The sequence below is a fragment of the Lichenostomus cassidix genome, chromosome Z (genome assembly GCF_008360975.1).
Source record: "Lichenostomus cassidix isolate B80296 chromosome Z, HeHo_3.0, whole genome shotgun sequence".
NCBI classification, from domain to species: domain Eukaryota; kingdom Metazoa; phylum Chordata; class Aves; order Passeriformes; family Meliphagidae; genus Lichenostomus; species Lichenostomus cassidix.
Window position 1 is genome coordinate 28,277,265 of NC_139511.1, and position 20,971 is coordinate 28,298,235.

Genomic DNA, 20,971 nt, shown 5'->3' on the forward strand with positions numbered 1-20,971 from the left:
GGCATATTTAGACACAATTACTATAGAAGACCTATAAAGGGCCTTGAAGAAAGTAATTTTATAAATGCATGGTGTTATTACTAGAACCCTGTGTTTCTTTATCCTGTTTGTGTTAACCTCCCATCCAAACTATTCCCTATATGAAAGTTTTCATGAGAAACCAAAATCATAACCTGCTTTTCACGTAGATAATGAAAAGCAGTGGTTGCAGAGATAGCTGATTCTTTCTTCTTTTCTATATCCCATTTGGTAATTAAAAATCTACATCATTCTAGATACTTGAAAGTAGCTTAATCTTAGTATCAAAGCAAAAGTGGACACATGCATGAAATAAGAGGACATTAGGTTCTGGAAATAAAGGAAAAGCATGGTAGGTGTACCCTGGTATGCATTTCAATTTTTTAGATGTCTGGATTTAAATAAGACTTTTGGAGCACAGTCCTGTATGACTTGTTTTTAAAGTGAATATGGTTTGGATTATACTGTTCTAGGATGGCTGCTGAGCATTTTGGGAAAGCACACTTCAAACAGTGGAGACAAAAATATCAAACAGGATGTATATATCAAGTAAGTTTTCCTTGGGTCTACCCCAGTCAGAAATTCAGTGTTCTTGTTAACCACTTGGATGATGAAAGAGTGAATGTGTTTATTGCACCATCAGTGTTGTATGAACTGGAAGGTTAGATGTGCTAGAAAGCAAGGTTAAAGTAGTTTTTGAACATTAAAGAAAAGGTCTGGAAACACTCAGAAATCAGTTTTCAGTGACAAAAAAAGCAAAATCCTTGACAAAAAATTGCAATCAAATACTACAAACTCAGTGTAGGAAGTGATGGGAAATTGTAGCTCTGCAGAAGGGCATCTGGAAGGAGGTGGTTTTGTACCCTAAGAACTCCCACTGGGATATGGGATCAGGTGGCTGTCTTGAGAGCCAGGGAGAAATCGCTTGTTCTCCATTGATATATCTTCAAATTATTTTTGTGCTCAATTTTAGGCATCCTATCTTAAGGAGGGTGAAATACATGCACAATTACATACATACATACTGGAGATCATAAGAGAACACAGTGAGGATGATCAGAAGGCTAGAAAATAAAGCTGATAAAGAAAATCTGAGACATGTAGTGTCATCTGCTTCAGAGATGATTAAAGGCAGGCTAGGAAAACAGTAGGAGTAACAAGTTTAGGGAACCTGCACTAAGGGATGTGAAGATCAGAGAGGTCTGGATGTGTGATCTGAGAGGTGAAGATCTCAGATGTTCTCAGAAGATCTGGATGTGATGACCTGAGAGGTCACGCAGGAAGTCTGTACAGGCTGCTCACCAAACATCGATGTAAACATGACCAACAACTAATCCACACTAACAATTGTCAGTAGGAAGAAGACAGCCACAATTTTTGTCTGAACCTTCTAGACCTTCCAAAATGTCACATGGGCACCACGCAGTAGAGAAGCAGTATCAAAGTTTTCAGTACTTCTGGAAAGATTGAGGGGATTAAATAAACAAAGATGAGATGCAAGGGTGTCTTAATTTGGTCAGTCTCGAAGGCTGTATGTCTTGGACCCCTGTCCAAAAATGGGATCCTCAAATACACTAAAAATCAATTTTAGTGAAAAAAGCTTACTTTTGTGGAAATAAAATTAGGACAGTTCACTCTATTAATTGGGTAAACACTAAGTAACTAATTCAGACAGTCTGAAAATAGAAAGGTTGATATGCATTTCTTCCCCAGCTCACTGTGTCTCTGCAGGCAGATCCTCATGTCCACGGCTGATTGCAGGCAACTCACTGACTTTTTGAGTAGCAGTAGATTTTTACCAGTAGTCTCTAGGAAATTGGCCTTCTTTTCCAAGCCTCTGATGCTTGGATGTGTGATTTCTCCTTAGGCAACAGCAACCTAAACTCCTTTTCTTTCTAGAGGATTGGAGCCAACTTCTTCACTTTTTAATGGAACACAAACAGCATCTATCACATCTTCCTGGTAGAAAGCATGCCAGGTTAAGATGATGGTAATCAAGGACCAAGAATTTCTAGAGTGTAAGGCCAAAAGGAATCACTCCTGATGTCTGGATAGCCTCTTAAAAAACACAGATCACCAAATTTCTCTGAAATATTTTTTTATCTGACAAAACCATTTTTTTTCCTCTTCAAGCACCAAAATTCCAAATCAAAAATTTCAGCTGAAAAACCTGTCCCATTTTTTGGAACATTGATTAGTTACCCTTGCTGCTGAAAATCTGCAATTTATTTCCAATCTTCACTTGTCATTCTCTGGTTCCTGTGATCTTCCAGGCTGAAGAGACAAAGTTAAAGACCTACTGGGAGATGTGGGACCAGATCATCTCCTAGCTTCCTCTTTGGTAAGCCTACTATTTTGAGTTTCCTAGTGTGGGATATGTTTTTCAAGTCATTACTCATCCCTGTGGCTCTGCCATGAACTCTTTGTACTTTACCAACATCTTTAATAGTACTGCAGAAATAGTTGCATTGGTGGCACATATTAAATACGTTTAAAAAAAAGCAAGCTTCATTTCAACTTAATACTTCCCAATACATTTCTTAGGCTATTTTGGTACTGGCATTACAGGGGGAACTTGCTTATTGCTTACACACCATCCAAAAATATCTTGTCACTGGTTCCCATTTAGACTCTGCTGCCGACTTTCTCACCCTGAGCTAACATACACTGTTGCACTTAACCGAATATTTAGGTCTGATTGCAAAATCCACAATGCAATCTCTTCACAGTCCAGCAGCTCTTCAATACTTGCCTTATGAAGAATTTAGATTCTAGCCTTTTTTTTTTTTCTTAAGTAACTAATGTTAAAGTTTTTCTTAAGTGTCTAATGTGCTAGATTTAAGCTTAACGGAATGGAAATGAGAAAAGCATTTCAATACTTGTTTCAAAATGTATAAAACTATGATAACTTTCAATTCCCATGATTATGTTTCTGAATTTTCAGTTTTTGTTTGTGGCAAGTTTTTGTTGGTTTTTTTTTGCAGATCTCTGCATGTAAGCAGCTGTATACAAAGATATAGCCAAAAAATATGTTGATTGATCCTTTTGGCAGAAATAATGTGGGTTGTTTTGTCAAAATCACAATTCAAACAGGGACCATATTGGTAGGATTTTTTAAGTGTTGTGTTTTGATACTGACAGGAGTTGCTAGCAACATTTTAATAGAAGAAACTGATTTTTCAGTTCAAGCAATTTTCAATGTTTATTTAGGAAAAGTTTAGAAACATCAAAACAGCCAAAAGCAGAAGGGAAATATTTTAATATCAATAAAGCCTCAAGAGTTATTAAAAAAACACAGTCAACCAAAGGAGCTTTCAAAATGTTTATTCCTGCAGGGTATTCAAAAGTTTTTAAAATTTAATTCTCCTTTGAAACAGACTGCAATTGTCAGATTTCCTAGGACACAGAAAAGGCTGCACCAGCCAACTGTTACATTCGAGCCCCAGACAATTTTCAAAGTGCTGTGGGCAGGTCACAAGGACAACAACCCCCCAGATGCTGCAAAACAGGAAGGAATTGTAGAGCATGGCAGCGAAACAATGACTCATGCGGATGCCAAGGGTTTGGGGCGGTGTGATTCACACGCCTTATCGTGCCTGCCCGCCGAGCAGCACCGTCCCACCAGGGCAGAGCAGCGCGGCCAGCTGAGCACTGACACCCGCATCAGGACACATCCGCCGGTCACAATCGCTGCTCCCACGGGAGAAAAGCTCACTGAACGCGCAGTGCTTAGCCCTGTCAAACCTGCCCCTCTCTCCCGCCCTGCCTCCCTGCGGAGCCTTCCTGGCACCTTGCAGAGAGCCTACACCGCAGACCAGTGCTGCTCTCTCAGCACCAGGGGCTGTGGAGACCCCACCGGATCCTTTTTCTCATTCTTGTCTGAAGACAGACTCTGTAACTCTTAACTGACTCACATAACCCGAAGTAAACTTGACAGCTATTTTTTTCATCCTCCAGGACCATCAGCCTTTCCCTTTAACACCTTTTTCATCCTCCAGGACCGTCAGCCTTTCCCTTTCACATCTTGCAGACAGCATTTTGCATGGGTCAACAAGAAAGCCAAGGGGCACGGTCTAGATGGGAAAATCTGAATTTCTCCCATCATCGTGTGTACTTTCTGTTATCTCCAGAATAACTGAAGGGGCTTTTTTGTTATTATTTTCACCTTTCTTGTTTCAGGCTCCCTTTTCCACCCCGCAGATACAGCACAGTCATCCCCACATATCTGCCTGTTCAGCAAAACAGAAGATCTGGGCTCCTTCCTCTTCCTCCTTGAGTTTTTCAGGGCAGACAACAGGCCTCCACAGCAAAGACAATCATTGCCAAGGAGCAGTGAGGCAAAGGGGGCTTGGTAAGACAATTGCAGGAGCAGAGCACATCTTCACAGGGTTTGCAGAGCTCAGTGCTGGGTGTGGAGTGCATGCTGTTATCAGCAAGGGCAGGGAAAACAGTGGTCTTTTACAGACCGTGTTATCAAGTTCAGTACTGATGAGGAAGTGTGTGGGTGTCAAGGGACAGCAAAAGTTCCTCTTTTCACAGTTGGCCAATCCCACCAGCCTCATGAGACATAACCGGCCCATTGATTTCTTATTTACCACAGAAGACCTACTTGGTGCAATACTGCTCAGTGCCAACACTTCTCCTTGTAAGTTCCTCTCATCAGACCCCAAATGCTTCATCTGAAAATTTTAAGTCCACAACACACCTAGGTAGCCAAACCTGCTTTTCTTTTTTCTTTTTTTTATTTTTTTGGGAGTGGCAATATGATTTCTTGTGTTTTCCATTGTCTTCAGATGGCGTTCCCTTATACTTTCAGTGTTCCTGTGTCCACAGAAATCTGTGAGAATGTGTCTCATTAGTATTGTCACCTGATGGAAGTAATTTCAAAAAATTACACAGCTAGCAGAACTATCCATGAACTATTACACTAGATACAAGCAACGAGACTAGAGATCCACTTCCAAGACTCTCCCCTGTCTTTCACTGCAAATGCTTTGTCTTCTGATGGATGCCTTTTCAGCTCAAAAGAAAAAGTAATCCTGAAATAAATAACTAAATCTCATTGTTCAGAGCATACACATCTCTACATATGCAAATAATTGTTAAAAATTAACAACAGTTGCAAAGTCACAAAAGCACCATCTTTCACATAATTACCTTTTATGCATCTTTAGAGACTCTGTAATCTTCTTTTTCCCCTATAAATGCTTTACATTAATCCAAATATTTTGATGTTGGCAATGAATGAAACTTCCTCAAATGTGAATTTTTTCTTTAGGCAGACAAAATTATTGATTCAGATAAATTTTGGAACAATAGATTAGCTCAAGACTCAGACAAAACTTGCACAACTGACTTTCCAAATCTTCTTCTGGTGGAACCAGAAAATAATGCAATAAAAGGCATTAAAATAAAATTAAGCCAATTTCTATAAAACCAATGAGTTTCTGTGACTTTACATCTGGCTCATCATCTGACGGTATGCATATGTCTGAAGAGGTTCCTAATTATAAGTGTTTTCAAAATAAGTGTTGTCATGCAGTGTCCTTTTCCATGAATATATGGTCCCACAGCCAATATTAAGTGATCAATTCTAAGGAAATAGCCCATGCATTTCAGAAAACAGTTAGTTTCAGAAGCATTATGATTAATTTGAGGTCTACTCCTTGTCTCTCACTGTAAGACTCAAAGAATGATCTCAATAATTTGGACACAAAGGAAACCAAGGACAATGCAACAAATCATCCAGTAAATTCACATAGCTCATATTTAGAGATGGGTCTAGCGTCTTTTGGGCTTTTTTTATTTTACAAATACACCTCAGAGCAATAGATCTAGGGATATATTGCATGTTTCGACAGCAAAACAAAAGCAAAAGTCAGCAAAATGTTTTGAAAAGCATTATCCCTGAGACTGCCAGATGAAAACAAACATCTGCCTTTCTTGGCAATTTGTGCTGAGACTCATTCTCATTGTGTAAGTCTATTCAATTTTTAACTATTTGTAACCACTGTGTACCCTCTAGAAAAGGCAGCTATAAAAAACCCTTGGGGCTTAATAGGTGCTTGGACTGGGACAAAACCAGTACAATAGCATCAGGAGCTCTGCTGATCTGGATTCAGTTCTGGACTGCAGTGTATATTACACTATCTCACTCACTCTTGTGATCAGACAAGGTCTGATCTTCAAGGAATGTTTTTAAACATCACCATGACCAGGATGTAACATGGTAACCTCTGATTCAGACTGCCTTTTCCTCACAAAATCACAATTTACAGGTTGTTGAGGATGAATGGGCTCAGTGGGAAAGGACTTCATTTTTTGTAAAAACCAAACATAAAAACATCCCACAGTCTGGTAATTGCCTCATTGTACTCTGCACCAGGTTTTGCACAGCCCCTAGCCTTTTGACTAGACCTTATTTCTCCCTCAGTATTTGCCCCCTGTATTAAAAGCTGTCTCACCTTCTTCTAACCCAATCCCTTTGAAACTGTGGTGTCTCCTCCCAGCACTCAGAGGGGCAGGAGGTGCAGGTGTGCTGGGAGCTGCTCACCCAGGCATAGTTTCCAATGTCTGTGTGCCTGCTGCTGGTGCAATGATGGTTGTACTGCCTTGTGGCCAGAGTCACAGACACTCCCTTCTCCTTAACATCCACTTCACACTGCACCCCAGACTTCTTAAATTGAGCTTTTTTGAATTGCAAGGTTATTATGCCTGAAGTAAACTCCCAGAAATCAGTCTTCTGTCTAAGAGTCTAGAGCAAATGGCAGTCATTATAATTAGTAAACACAATAACCACTTCCCATCCACAGAAAAGTGTATTCATCAAACACCTGTCTGTTTCTAGTTGCTGAAATATATGCAGTGCTCTTCCCACCACTGTGGATTCTCAGAAGAGTTGTTCATTGGTACTACTACACAAAGGGTGTGTCATCTCAAACATCTGTGTTTGGGGAAAAAAAGGCATATGTTGAGCTGAGTTCAGCTGTCTGTTGCTAACTGACTTTCCTTGGGTGAAACTCAGAGTTTAAAAGAGACCTGGACAGACAAAAAGATACTCAAGAGCAAGTCAAAACATGACAGCAACACACAGAATTTTTGTGACTGGAGCACTTGTGTGACCAGAGAGCAAGTACAGCACGGAGGAAAGTCAACAAAACACTATCTGGCTACCTCTCACACTGAACAGAAAGTATCACATGCCCTATTCAAACTTAATTCATTCAGACTTATGCATTGTTGCACTCAATGCATCTCATGGGTGTAGCTTTTACTGCTTTAGGAAACAATATTGTACATGCTTTCTTCCTCTTCCTATGTTTTGGATTTACAACCTATTTTGGATTTAAAGAGAGTCCTGGGATTTTTCTTCCTGTTACTCACTATAATTAAATACTGTTTATATACTTTCGAGTGGAAAGCTTTCCACACAATTTTCCCCTTTCATTATCAATCACTGTTTTTTTGGGTTTTTTTCTTTCATGACTCAGTCCTTTCTTTGTATACATCTTATTGCTCCTTCCTAACTTCCATGACCTTTGGCACTTATCCTTTATAGCTTGTTTGTTTTGTTTTCCCTGTGCAAATGCCTTTTCCTTGGCCAATAAAGTCAGTTCTGTCAGACTGTAAGATTCTACCCATAAGAACCTCTGACCTCCGGCAGCCTCTGTTCCAGACAGATTAAGGGTTTTTTTCCCTTTTTATCTTCTGAAATGTCTGACATACTTCTCAACTGTTGTATCACTACTCCCTTCCACGTCATATATTATATCTCTGGTTTATTCTGTTCTGGATGTATAAGCCATTGCTTCTTTTTTTCTCTTTTCATTTAGTCCATTGTCCTCAATCCTCTCTCAGCTGTTGGGGCCTAAAGTCTTAATATGAGTACTCTTAATAAAGATTAAATACAAATGGCTCAGGTTACTTAACTCTCAAACTCAAGCCTGCCTGCATTTTGCTTAGGTGTCATTACACATTATTAACTTTGGGAAAAGACTCATGATGAAAATTGTGGGCAACCTCTGCAATAAAGAGTTTTTGCTTTGGTCATTTAGTCATTAAATATTTTGATTTCCAGATTTGTATGGTCTTCTTCATTCTCATGTGTTAAAAATAATGTAAGACAGGGGATCATGATTCATGGATTCCTCTTGCATACATTCAATAAACAACAGGAACACATTGTTTAATTACTAGGTAGGGAAAAACATTTTTAACTGAACAACACAAACTATTTGGCTGTTTATGCCCTTTCACAGAACTCTAACTTCATCACATGGGGAAGGGGGCTTCCTTGAGATTTCAGACAGCAGGACCCCAGTGAAAAGTATGGGGTCAGAACAGAATCTTCAGTCCTTCCTAAACGATCATGTGCCCAGAGACAGAATCAAGAAAACCCAGATCTGGCAATAAAAGCTTTCTGAAGTCAGAGGTAGACAAAAACTCTTTATATATCATAAAGAAAAATATATAGCAAAATTATTTAAAAATAAATGTTTTACAGTTATATCACAGGATACCACTAATAATCCCAAACTATTCACATTTCCTCTCTTATTGCCTGTTTGTAGGATCATTCCTTTATAATTTTTGAGGGCTTAGCAGATCTTTTGGATGTATTGAATTTCCTCTCTCATCCTGACTCTTTTTTTCCACTGAAACCTCTGGGTATTTGCCTCTCAATAATGATACAAACGGATGTAGCCACCCACAGCCTTGCGGTCAGGCCTCTCAGTCATTCTTCTCTTTTATGAATGCCTACATGTTATGACCCTTTTCCAATTCCATTTCCTAGTTGACTGCAATGCCTGGTTTGAGGGGCACTGCTGGTATTAGCCAAGGAGAAATTATGAAACATGCAAACAGGAGAAAAACTGCAGCTGATACTAAAAATCAGAAGTTGCAGTGTTGTTAGCTGAAGTGTTAATGGGAGAAAACGAAGTTGTCCCTACAAATTTTCTCTACGCAAATATTTATCTTTTTGGCCTTACATATCTCAGCTTCACATTGCTCAGAAGTTTCTTTAGGCTGTGTCACCTACCAGTGGAAATCTTCATTAGTTCATCCAGTGGTAATGAAAATCCAATCTATTAATTAATAATTAAACATACTCAGTACCACCAGCACACATGGGAGCAGCAAGTTAAGGTCTTAGTGCCTTTGAAAGTGGGGCCCATCCACTTGATTGATTAAACTAATAAATTCATAAAGCTTGATAAATTGATCATTGTCACTAATTACATGCTGATTAATTTTGTACTTGCTTCATTAACTGAAGACCATAAAGAGCCGGAAATGTCTGGGGGAAATGCAGAGGGACTGTCTTCCCAAACCAAACAGTCTTTGGTCAAGGCCAAGTATGGGCAGGCTCTGGTAGCACATGCTGATGTGATACTGGTGTGCTGCCTAAATGCTGCTGCTGACACCAGGGTGAGATCCCAAAAAGCAGAGGAGAGAGTGCCATGTACTGTTTGCTGCTCACTGAGCCACCAGCCACTCTTGACCTCAACATGATCTTGACCTAAGCTTGTGCTACCACAGCAGCAGACTGCACGTGTGCTCCCCGCCAGAGGTTTCCCTTGAAAATTCCCAGATCTCCACAAAAGAGAGGTCTCAATTGCAGAGATTAAGTCTGAAAGCCTTGTGCTTATAGAGAAAACAAGCATATTGAGTCAGTAAGTTTCTTACTATGCAATGTTCACCTCAAATGCTTGAAGATGCAAAGTTCCCCAGACCACATCCTAGATCCTTCTTTTGAACAAACAGGCTCTGCTTCAGCCCCTTGAGCTTCTGCCAGGTGAAACACAGCAGAAGGAGACTCAGATGTCCTGAGCTTCCCAGTTCACCAAGTTCTGAACAAAGTGAGTGCTTTGTGAGGCATTCATACCTTTCGTGACTGAGAACTTGCATAAAGACAACTATTTTGGAAATTCCCCTGTTTCTTGCCAGGAATTGCTGTGATCACACGACAGGCATTGCTAATCTAGAGGATGAAATGTGTGTGAAGGTAATTTGGAAAATCCTTGCCGTTCTACCCAAAGGCAGTATGACATCTAGCTGCCAGAGGCAAGGGTCAGGGCTGTGGGTGAGGGGTGTCTTCTGCAGAAGCAGCAACATCTTTGAAAGATTGTTTGTTCTAGAGAAACAGACTTTGCTGGAGTGAGGATAGTGTTCTTAATGTTGAGAAAGCTGAGGAAGAGCTTATGTGTCATTCATGGGAGAGGATTTGAACAGGCACTTGCTTATAAAGGTACAGGTGAAACAGGGCTGGCAGGAATTCAGGTTGTGCACGGTTGGAGGCATAACCCTTGACTACATGGCAATCTTATTATTTGTTTTACAAAACCATGAAGCAGTCATGGTTGGCATTAATTTATCATTGCTCTGGGTGTTACTACATAATGTCCAGATACTAAGAAAGGAGATGATAGTACTGTTAATATATTCTTGTTGGATGAGAAGTAGTTGATCAAACACTTGCAAAAACCAAAGTGAACACAAGAAGTGTTTATTTAAATAAACTGCATAGTTTCACGTGTGTGCCATTCCTAACATCAATAAGGTTCTATTTGACCCACTCAGAGAAGAAATTTCCTTTTTCTGTGTGAGAGTACCACAGACAAAATAAAGGCCTGTGGATGCAGTATGAATCCGGATTTTGATGGCTCACAATCTACATTTTATGTGTAATTTATACCATCAGAATGTGTCAAGGTGCCTAAGGCATTTCAAAGTATTGTAAATATTTTAATTGTAAGGTTAAGTACTCTTGCATGTAAATAATTAATAAAGACTTAATTTGACAAAGTCAGTTTTCTGTTTATTTTATTACATGCTATGCAGTGTACTCGCACTGAAATCAAAGATAGCAGAAGTGACATAGATGCATAGCATTCTGTTTATAAATTTTTTCCCACATGCCATGTGGCAAAATTAATTATATGTTTTGGTTATGTCTTCTGAAGTATCCTACCTCTTCATCTCCCTCCTCAGTGTTGATGTGCCAGTGGCATTCTGTGTGAATTGCTGTGTCCTTAATTTCCATTATTTTACTTTGATTTTATAGAAAGAAAGGGAATAGCTACTTTAAAAACTGTGGTTGTACAGGTCCACAAAACATCAATACTTACAAGTCATTAATTTTGTACCATTCCTCAGAATGAAACACCATAGGTGATAAAGACTCAGCGTTCTTTAAAAAGCTAAGGGAGATGTTCTGTTATGCAAGAACTAGTGCTACTTTTATTTTGAACCCAATTTGTTCCTCGTACCTTTAAAAATTATCTTCTCACTTTGGCACTCTGAAATCCAATTATCTGTTTCTAGTCAAACAATTTGAAATTCCAGGTTATTCCCACGTGTTGCAGCTTAGCTTCTTGATAATTTTAAATCATTTGAACAATTAATTCCTCCAAGTGCTCCAGGTGAACTCCAACTTTCTGAAAAATAACTCTTACTTCTGAAAGGGGTTTCTGGATTAATTTTTTTTTTAAGTTAAAATATACATTTATAAGATAAGGGATACTCAGTTTGCAATGTGTTATCTTCTGCATTCCCACTGGCAGACAGGGTTTAACCAGTTACTCATACTGTTACCTCCCGTGAGTCTCCCCACCCTGGCTTGGAAACAATTGCTGCCAACATGCTCTGAAATGCATTTCAACAGACCAAATTACTGACCTGAGGGAACATCACACCTCTGCCAGGAGCAGCCTCCCCTTCCCATGCACTCTGCACACAATCCAAGTTCTACCCTAGTGCAGCAAATGTCTTAGCCCTGGAGAGACCACTGCATTCCAAAATCCCATTGCGCTTCAAGAGGTGACTGATGGGATTTCTCCCAGTCAGAGGGTGCTGCCACTGCTCTTGGAGAGGCCGTAATGAGACCAAAGGTGCAGCTTGCTTCAGTGGGCTCTTATAGGTGGCTTAAAATTTTATCATTGTTTGGAAACAGTCAACTTTTCCAAGAATTAATTGTCTTGGTTCTTCTGACCAGCTGTTAGTTTATGTAAAACAGGGCAAGTCTCCAGAAGAAAAGGACTGAGGTCTTGGAAGAAACTCAGGATCTGCAAGATGTTTTGAGTCACTTTTCCGGTTGCTTGCTGCTGCTCCGTGTGTGTGCCTTTTTGTGCGCTTACCAAGTAAATACCTCCTATTTAAACTTGAAATCTCAAGAGGAAAATAGTTCCTGCCTCCAAATCAAGTTTTCAACATAGGATACATAGTCCCAAACCTAGTTAGGACAAAAGCTCTTAAAAGTAAGAAAACATTTAAAAGCAAAAATTTTGAAATTCCACGTCATAATGAGTTTTATTTTAATTTTGACCACGGACTTACTCTCAATAATCTTAAATATCTAAATTATTGACCATAGACTTAATTATAAATTATCTTTGAATTTGAATTCTTTCAGAAATTAAGGTTAGGGGTTTTTTTAATTGTCAACTAAAAGGTAAACAAAATAATATCGACAGGAAAAAAATTCCTATAAATATTTTTTTCTTTTGGAAATCCTTGATTAGAATATCACTTTTTACAAAGGATTATTCTCCTCCAAAAACATCAACCAGATCAATTTACCAATAAAATTAGACTTGAGAAAAGGCACAGTGTATTCTTTCACACTTCATAAATATTTTGAGACACATTCTGACACAAATCTTTACTCTTGATGAAGAACTCATACTTTTTCTTTATATGACTCAAAATAACATCCTCTGCTGTGGTCAAATAGGGAGAAGAGTATCAACCATTTTGTTCTCAATATTGGTGTCATTTACATGAGAGTATTATAAAAATACCTTAATGAGGAAGGGTTGAGGAGAGAGAGAGATAGAAATGGTAACTGTGGAAGTTCTCGGGAAGAAAGTTTGAAGAATTTCTGTGGGGTTTTGTTGTGTGAAAACACATCTGAGCAGCACATTGTCAGTGGAATATACATTCAGGCCTGTATTTGAGGGTGTGCCTGTCTTTAGTGTTCTTTTATACAAAACTAGAAATACACGCTTTAATACTCTTATTTTCTTATTTCTTGGTTATAGTTATACATTGCTCTGTCACTGAGGACATGTCACACAATTCACAATGAATCGGATGGAGAAAGATTAGGTAAACATTTCTGTTTATTACAATAACCTTGAATTGCATTGAACTTCATGACAGATGAAATAATAAAAGGTACCCACTTTTGTCCTTTAACTCATCACATTAAAGACTACTTTTAAACCTACAACCAATGTTTCCTGGAGGAATTTCTTTTACACCTTTGCGCACCAGCACGCCTGCCAAGCACTGGCTATTGGACCTTCCTGCAGTGCTGCCAGCAGTGCTGGTGCCTTGCATGAATGCAGACTCTGGATAGGTACTGAGGAGGTGTCTGGGGCTGGTTTTTCCTACCCCACTGCTGAGGACAAGCCAGAGCACTTGGGGATAAATCCGCAGGACCGTGGCACACAAGGGAGTTTCAGTGAGAGAAGGGAAATTCCCAGTGTCAGGTCATCTGGCACTAAGTGCCATTATCCATCTCTGGCCTCCTTCCAGGGCTTTGCTGCCCCGTGGGCTGTTTGCTCACACCACAAGCAGGCTGCTGGAAGCAAGCTGCTCACAGTGTGCTCAGGGAGGGTGGAGAGAGCTGCTGCAACACAGCACACGGGATCAGAGGAGTTATGGAGTCAGCTGGCCACCTAACACAGGAAGATGACATGGTTCGGTTTTTTACAGAAGCCAGAGAACTTCTTTCCTTTTGTCATGTGCTACAGAGTGGTAGAGAGCAAGGACACTGGGGAACTTTGCTGTTTATTTTGAAGGTGTGTGTGTTAGATTTCAACCCACAGCTGAGAGAAATGCAGCTTAGCTTCTGTGGCAACTTCCCTTAGTTCTTGGGCTTCTGTGTTCAACTAAGTAGGAGAAGAGAGAGGAGATCTAGGAATCATTTTGCCCTTCAGCTGTTTGATTTATAAAACTTCAATTTCTGGTCATTAAAGACAGAATTAGTCAGGTCAAACGGAGGCACACTGCCATCCACCCACACAGACTTCTTTTGGTAGTTCTGGGTTTGGTTGGGTTTTGGTTTTTCGATGCACAGCAGTAATTGTGCTTATAGCCAGAGGAAAGGAAAGAACAAAGCAAACAGGCCAAGTAAAAGTTCATAAGAAAGTGTCAAAATACTTTTAAATATTCAAATCATCAAAATTCCACTCCCTTATCTTTGAGATTAAACTATTCCTGTAAGTTAGAGTAGCTCTTCTTTTACCATTAAAATGAAGCAATAAAATCAACTCTCTGTAATACATACTGAGAGTCCTCTGCTTGATAATTGCAGAAGCACTGAAACTCCTGATAAGCAAGTAGCTGTTTTCAATGAGTCTCGAGTTCAGGCTCACTAGGAAGTAAAATTTCCCCTTACACAGGATGAAATAAGGAAATCATCAGTTACCTTAGCAACCCTTCAAAAAAAGACTTCTGCACCTATCCAAAGGGCAGCTAATCTAATTAGAAATTATTGTAAAGGTTATGTGAACGACAGTAGCAAGAGGAAGCCATGATTCATTATTTTAGTCTATGGGAAACAGTATTGTCATTGTGCTCCTGCATGGGCTGCTCCACCACTGTGCTCTGCAGACCCTCTGCCAAGAGCTCCTACTTAACTCCCAGGACTGACCAAAATGCATCTACTGAAAAATCTGGCCTGGGCTCACTGGGAGCCCAGCTCTTAGCCTCTCCTGGCTTGCAAATTTCTCACTCAAGGGAGGCTGGAGCCCAAAGCAGGCATTTTCTTGTTCAGTCCTGTATGTTGCTCCAGGCATGAAATTTTCAAAAACCCTCAAGCATTGCTCAGAGCTGCCTACCCTTAAAATTGCCATCTGCTTTTTAAATATCCTCATGGGCAATGGGTGGTGATATGTATTAATACCACAGCTACCATTTAATAGCACTTATCTTACAGTGTGGTCCTAACTAGCACTTTGTGAGAGGTTGGATTTATCTGACCAAGGAAAATGTCCTGCCCACCAGCACTTTCTGAAAACACCATATGCTCCTCCTAAATAATTTTACCCTCAATTTTCCCCAAAGTCAGACTGTACACTTTGGAGGCTGTGTCTCCAGGAGCAGAAGAGGTTTCACCACAAACTCCAGTTTTCGTCTTTGCAACATGTTTTAGCAGAAAGATGAACTTCACAAATGCCACTGTCCGAGTTGCGGAGAGCAGACATGGTTAAACACTGGGATTGATGGCAAAGGAAGAGAATGCCAGGTTTTACAGATAAATTCTCTGTCACAAGAAGTGATCTGTACCCTTTGGCAGGAACACAGTTTAAAAAAGGTGAATCAGAACTTCAGTCATTGTTTATAAGCATGATCCTTACTTAAGAGGAAGAAACACAGGAACCTACAGGTTGTATCTTCCTTAAACTGCTTCCTGTACTCACAAATAAATGCAAAAAATCCTACCCTTGCCAGGTTGTTTAAACCAGCTAGAAGTCACTGTTAAATGAGCTGCACGTCTTCACCCAGTTTTTCAATCTGACATTCTTGCAAAGTCGTGAACACAAACCGTGAGCTTAATAGAGGGGTGGTAGGCTTGAATGATGGCTTAGGTTTTATTTATAGTGCCATGACCTTCTGTTTTTCTGGGATGGCATGGGTTGTGTAAACCACTCTTGATTTCAAAGGGAGCCAAGAAAGCCTGCCATTCTCTAAAGCAAACAGCAGCTGTGCCCATCCCTGAGCCTGGGGACCTCCGCAGGGCATTCCATGCTGCTGAACAGGGAGAGCATTCCAGCCACGTCCCAGTGGGATGCTGAATGTACTCGCCAACCTCCACACACCCTGCTGTCCTCTAGAAGGAAATCCCAGAAGCTGTGAGAGACAATGCCTTTCCCATGTTTAGATGCCTCCAGCTGTGTGCTGGCTGTGGGTTTTCTCTTTTGAGTGTCACTTGAAATCTGTCCTTGTATGGTCTTTGTCACAGATTGCCAGGCCTGCTTCAGGAGATTATGTTTGGACTGAGGCTGGGAAAAAAATTTCTGGAAAATCCCTGGAATCCCACCAGCTTTGCTGTATTGCATAAGCACAGTCATGTGCAGCCTTTGGTTAGAAGCTGTAGGAACCTCTGTTAAGATGGAAAAGTTGAGAGGATACCTTTCCATTTCCTTTACCTGGAAGTGAACTGTTTTCACCTGAGCAAAATGAAGACTTGAGTGAGGAGGTAGAATTTTGTGCTGATGTAGTAGAATTTTTCATTGGTTTTCACAAGTGCTCATGGACAACAAGACATCATCTCTTAAAATGCACTTCAGAGGAATGAAACTAAACAAGGCATGAAATCAGTATGTTCATCTGTCTTCAGGAAAAGGCAGAAGGGTGTGTTGGTAATAGGCTAAAAAAGAAACCTGGGCTGTGAAGGATACGGTAATTTTCAGTCTCAGTTGCTTGAGAATGACTTCTTTCACTCACCTCCCACTCCTGGAAGGCAATTTTGTCACCTCCTCCCAGCTTTGGGTTTCTGTAGCACCCCAAAGAGCCACAAAGGCTATGCTCTTCCAAATGCAGCCTCCCAAATGCCAGTGAAAAAGAGAGTGACACACTCCTTGCACAATACTGGCAAGGATCCCCCTGCCATTACTTTTCTGGCACTGTCTGAATAAAGAGCTGCAAATATTTCCTGTGAGCAGAGTTCAGCCTTGCTTCACCAAGATATTTATTATGCAACATTAAAAATGGGAAACGGAGGTAGGGGGGAGTTGCAAGGTCACACAGGAAACGTGCAGCCCAGCTGGAAATAAAAACATGAATCTCCTGACACTGTGACCAATAAGTCCTTTCCTTTCTGCAACAACAGAGTCTACTCTGAAAAATGTCTTTCATTTCTCTGACAGCACAAGAAGATTTTTATATGCGCAAACTTAAATGATTTATCATTGTTATTATCATCATAACCATTGTTCTGTTCTTTCAAGAAAGTGGTTCAGAAAGTGACCAAAATTGGAAAATTTTAGTTCTAGGTAATTTTCTTTCTGCCTTAACCTTCTATGCAAATAAATTGGTGGAGGTATTTCTCAGAATTTCTCAGTTGTATTTCAAACAGCCCGATGTCTATTCCTTTCAACTTGTTTTAATCCTGTGCTGTGATCTCTCAATGTTAGCAGTAATTTAACTCATGTCCAGCAGGAGGAGAAACAGACCAAGGTGTGATCCTCCACATACAAAATACAGATAAAATGGCTAATGCAAAAAGATGGTATTAATGGGAGCTTGAGGTGGAATCACTCTTGCCAGCAGTTTTGCGTCAGAGTGCTATTTGAGCTTCAGGGGACTGCTGGTATGTCCACTACTCCCTCAAAGCACAGCATGTTCTGTCTGCCCTCCGTGGCTGTCAGACCTGTTAGGCTGCACACGTCCTCCACTTGACCCCTCTGGGTTTGCAAGGTGCATGTTAAGGAGCAAACATATAAATGTGTCACCACACCTGGAGGCACAAGTTTTATTTTGCCCTTCTTACACTCACTTGGCAGTGCTGTGATGACTCAGGTAGCATGCCATAACTCCTGATCCCCCCATGCCAAAGTAGTGTGAGATAAAACTACCTGTGGGGAGGAAAGCAGCAGGAAACCCTGCATGTTTTCAAGCACCCGAAAGTCCCTTAGGAGCTGAATGACTTGGGACTTTCACTGAGATTGGCAGCCTTAGTTTTGTGTAGGTTGCTGTGATTCAACCATCAGTGCCACTGGCTGTACAATCTGATGCACTATGGGAGCATATACAGCAAATTTTTTCAAAAGGGTGCGGCCAGGCAACACCGATGGAGGTTGCTTGTTTGTCTTGTCAGGCCTGCAGCAGCTAGGGCCAGGTAAAACCCTGCAGAGGCACAGAGAGCCCTCACCTTTTCCAGCATTTGCCAAACATGGCTGGGATGGGAAAACCTGACAGCCTGTGAGCTGGGGGTGAGAGACCCTATCTAGAGGGAAATAACAGTGAGCCAACAGCACCACTGCTCTCGCTCAAGATCCTTCCAAAACCTCAAATGTGCATAATGCAGTGCATTCCTTTGTAGAAATAGGACCTTTTTCTTCTGTGACAGCAATGTCCAATCAGCATGAATTGGTCTAAAAACAGGTGTTTCTTTCAGGATTACCAGTTTCCTTCAATGTAGGGTTAGGGTTTTTTTCAGTTGTTTCATATTGGGTTAGCTTTCTGTGGCAAGAAAAAATGTAATAGGATGAGGAGATGTATCATTGTAAAATCAGTCTGTAGGGTCCAGTCTGAAGAGCCCAGGCAATAGAAATATACCCTGAAACTGCTGTAAAAAAATCAAAGCGAGAACACGCACTGGTATGAAAAGTCAGATTGTTGTGGTTTAATGGATGTTATTGCAGACCTCACTGAGAGCTTCTCTGCTCAGCCTGGTTCAGCGCCTCAGTGCACCAAACTCTCCTGGACTCTGCGCTCCCACTGGCCAGGAAGCCATAAGGCTAGCTCTGGTTTCATCTTCTGTGCAGAGTGTCCATGGAAGGTTTTATTCACATGGCTGCACCAGAGGCCAAAGACCTCCCAGAGGCAGAGATGCCTCATGGGGGAAGGCCTCATGTGCACAGACACATGTGGTGCACAGACAGCCACATGCCTGGACACACATGCTGCATAGACATGTGTGCATAGACAGCATGTGTGTGTAGACAACAACATGGCAGAGGGTGAGGGGTTTTATAGGGAAACAGAGAGGGTGGGGACAGCACATTGTCCCAGTGATCTCTGGGCACAGGGGCAGTACATGGGCAGAGTTAGGGTACAGAACCAATAGCGAAACCCGAGGGAGTGGCCAGTGCCATGTGGGGTGGGGAAGGCAGGACAATAGGCCATGGGAATCACATTAAGAAATGAATGGGTGGGGAATCTGCACCTATCATCACCAGATCTTCACTTGTGAACCTAGCAGATGTAACATTTATTTTAAATTGTAATATAGAGGATGGGATGCCAAGATGTGAGAGTAAATACAGACTGGTGTTCCCAATGCCTTGTCTGACTCACCAACCTCCTCTTCAAACAAGAGTATTTGCTGCAGAAGTGTATTTATACTAAAATAATATTGAGAGTGATGTGCCTTTCACACTATGCAGTAATATGCAGCATTATGCCAATAAATGACTTTTAAAGACAAGAATAATGGAGCAATGTCATGTGAAAGGAAATGAGAAAAAGCATACGCCCTGATCCACATCTAAAGGCTTTTGTGCAAGACAGAGTTACATGTTTACCAGTATACTTTCATGTCTCTGGTTCTGCTTCTGCACACAGCAATGCTGCTGAGCCACTGCTGAACACCTCAGTGACCATATCCCAGAGTGCCAGTCCTTAAACTACCATCTCTCTGATATATGCACCCTGAAAGTCTCAAGTCTTTTGCTGTATCACACATACTCATAAAAGAAAATATGGCCTGCAGCCATTATGACTCAAAAACTAGGAGGAAATTATAAACTAGTGTGATTTTTAATATACACCAATGGTCACAGCTGTCACACAGGCGGATCCACTTTTAGGTTTATCTCCAGGATAGAGTCAACAATCCTTTCCCTTTGCCACGAGAAGGGATAAAGCCCAGTTGATCCCTGCTTCATTGCCAGTGACATCTGTCTTGACAGAGCCACAGAAAAGAGGTCCCCTCTCTGTGAATTGTTGCAATGACACCTCTTGATTAATTTCTCCTTCATGCTACTCTCAGCATCATAACCACTTGAAAATTTTTCTGTCCTATTCCAAGGAAAGCAGGGATAATGTCAACCCTTCTTAGCTGTGGGCATTTCCCTGAAGCCTATTCTGTTATCCAGTCCTCTCTGCTCCCCCTTGAGTCTAAGCAAAGCAGAATGAAGCTTCATGAAGCTTTATCAGCCTCAGTTATATTACTTTGCTACCAGAGAGACTTCACCTTAGGTGTCTATAAGGGAGTGGTACAGTATTCCTATGAAGATGAATCTCAGATGAGCTCTAAACATTGATCAGGAAATTGTTAATTGTTCCTTCTTATGTAGCTGGATTATATTCAGTGTGTGGTTTGAAACACTTATTGGAGAAAATTATTCTTTTTCTTTTATGAAGTCCATTTGGAATTTTCCATTCAGCTAGGCAGGTGAGTCTGCTTTTCCCAACAGGTAAAATTTATGTTAAAAGCAAAAGTCCAGCACCATTATAAGCAGATAAAATGCTTGCCTTCTTCTGTCTACCTGGCTGCATTCTCAAAGGGTGCTTTGATTCTCTAGATGTCTGTGAGGCACAGATCCCAGGGCAGCACTGCTGTTAGCTGACAAGAAAACCATTCTTCTAGCAAAAGGCATCATTCCAACAGCAACGGTAATTTCTGTACCTGTAGATATAATCATATTAATTTGATCTGATATATTTAAAACATTTAAAATTAAGTTCTGCCAAAACATTTGTCAAATGTATTCTTATCAGTTAGAACTTGCAGAAAAGAATTCATTTTCCTCTAGATTTGTTCTCCAAAGAAGTTGAGTTGCTTTAGCTGAAGTAATTCGCCATTAAAAGTTAATCACAGGATAATTTAGGCTGGAAGACTTTATAGGCAGTCTGCTCCAACTCCCACTTGGAAACAGCTCCAGTTGGATCAGGTTGTGCCAGGACTTCGTTCATGTAAGGTTTGAATATCTCCAAGGACTACCCTGGATTTTGTTCCAAAGCTGTTAACGCCATCACGTTACAGAAGTTTTTCCTCATACCTAATGGGGTTTTCCCATGCCTGTTTCTTCTTAACCTATGGCTGTGCATCCCTGAGCAGAATCTGTCCCTTCCCACCAGGCAGAAACCACAGCCTGGTCTCCCCTTTCCCTCCTCTTCAAAAGGCTGAACAAGCTCACTGAACTCCCCTCATAAGCCCTGTGTTCCAGCCATCACAGGGCAACTTCCATGGGACTCCTTCCATGTCAGTATTTGTTCT

General features: G+C 40.8%; 1 protein-coding gene across 1 annotated transcript in view; it reads left to right on the forward strand.

Annotated features, from left to right (window-relative positions):
* Positions 1–3,557: 3,557 nt before the first annotated feature.
* Positions 3,558–20,971, forward strand: part of LOC146424589 (uncharacterized) — a 77,690-nt gene continuing 60,276 nt past the window's right edge. The window contains exons 1-2 of the mRNA XM_085043443.1: positions 3,558–3,912; positions 4,198–4,369. Of these exons, the coding sequence (XP_084899569.1) occupies positions 3,558–3,912; positions 4,198–4,369 (527 nt within the window). The remainder of the gene's footprint in view (positions 3,913–4,197; positions 4,370–20,971) is intronic.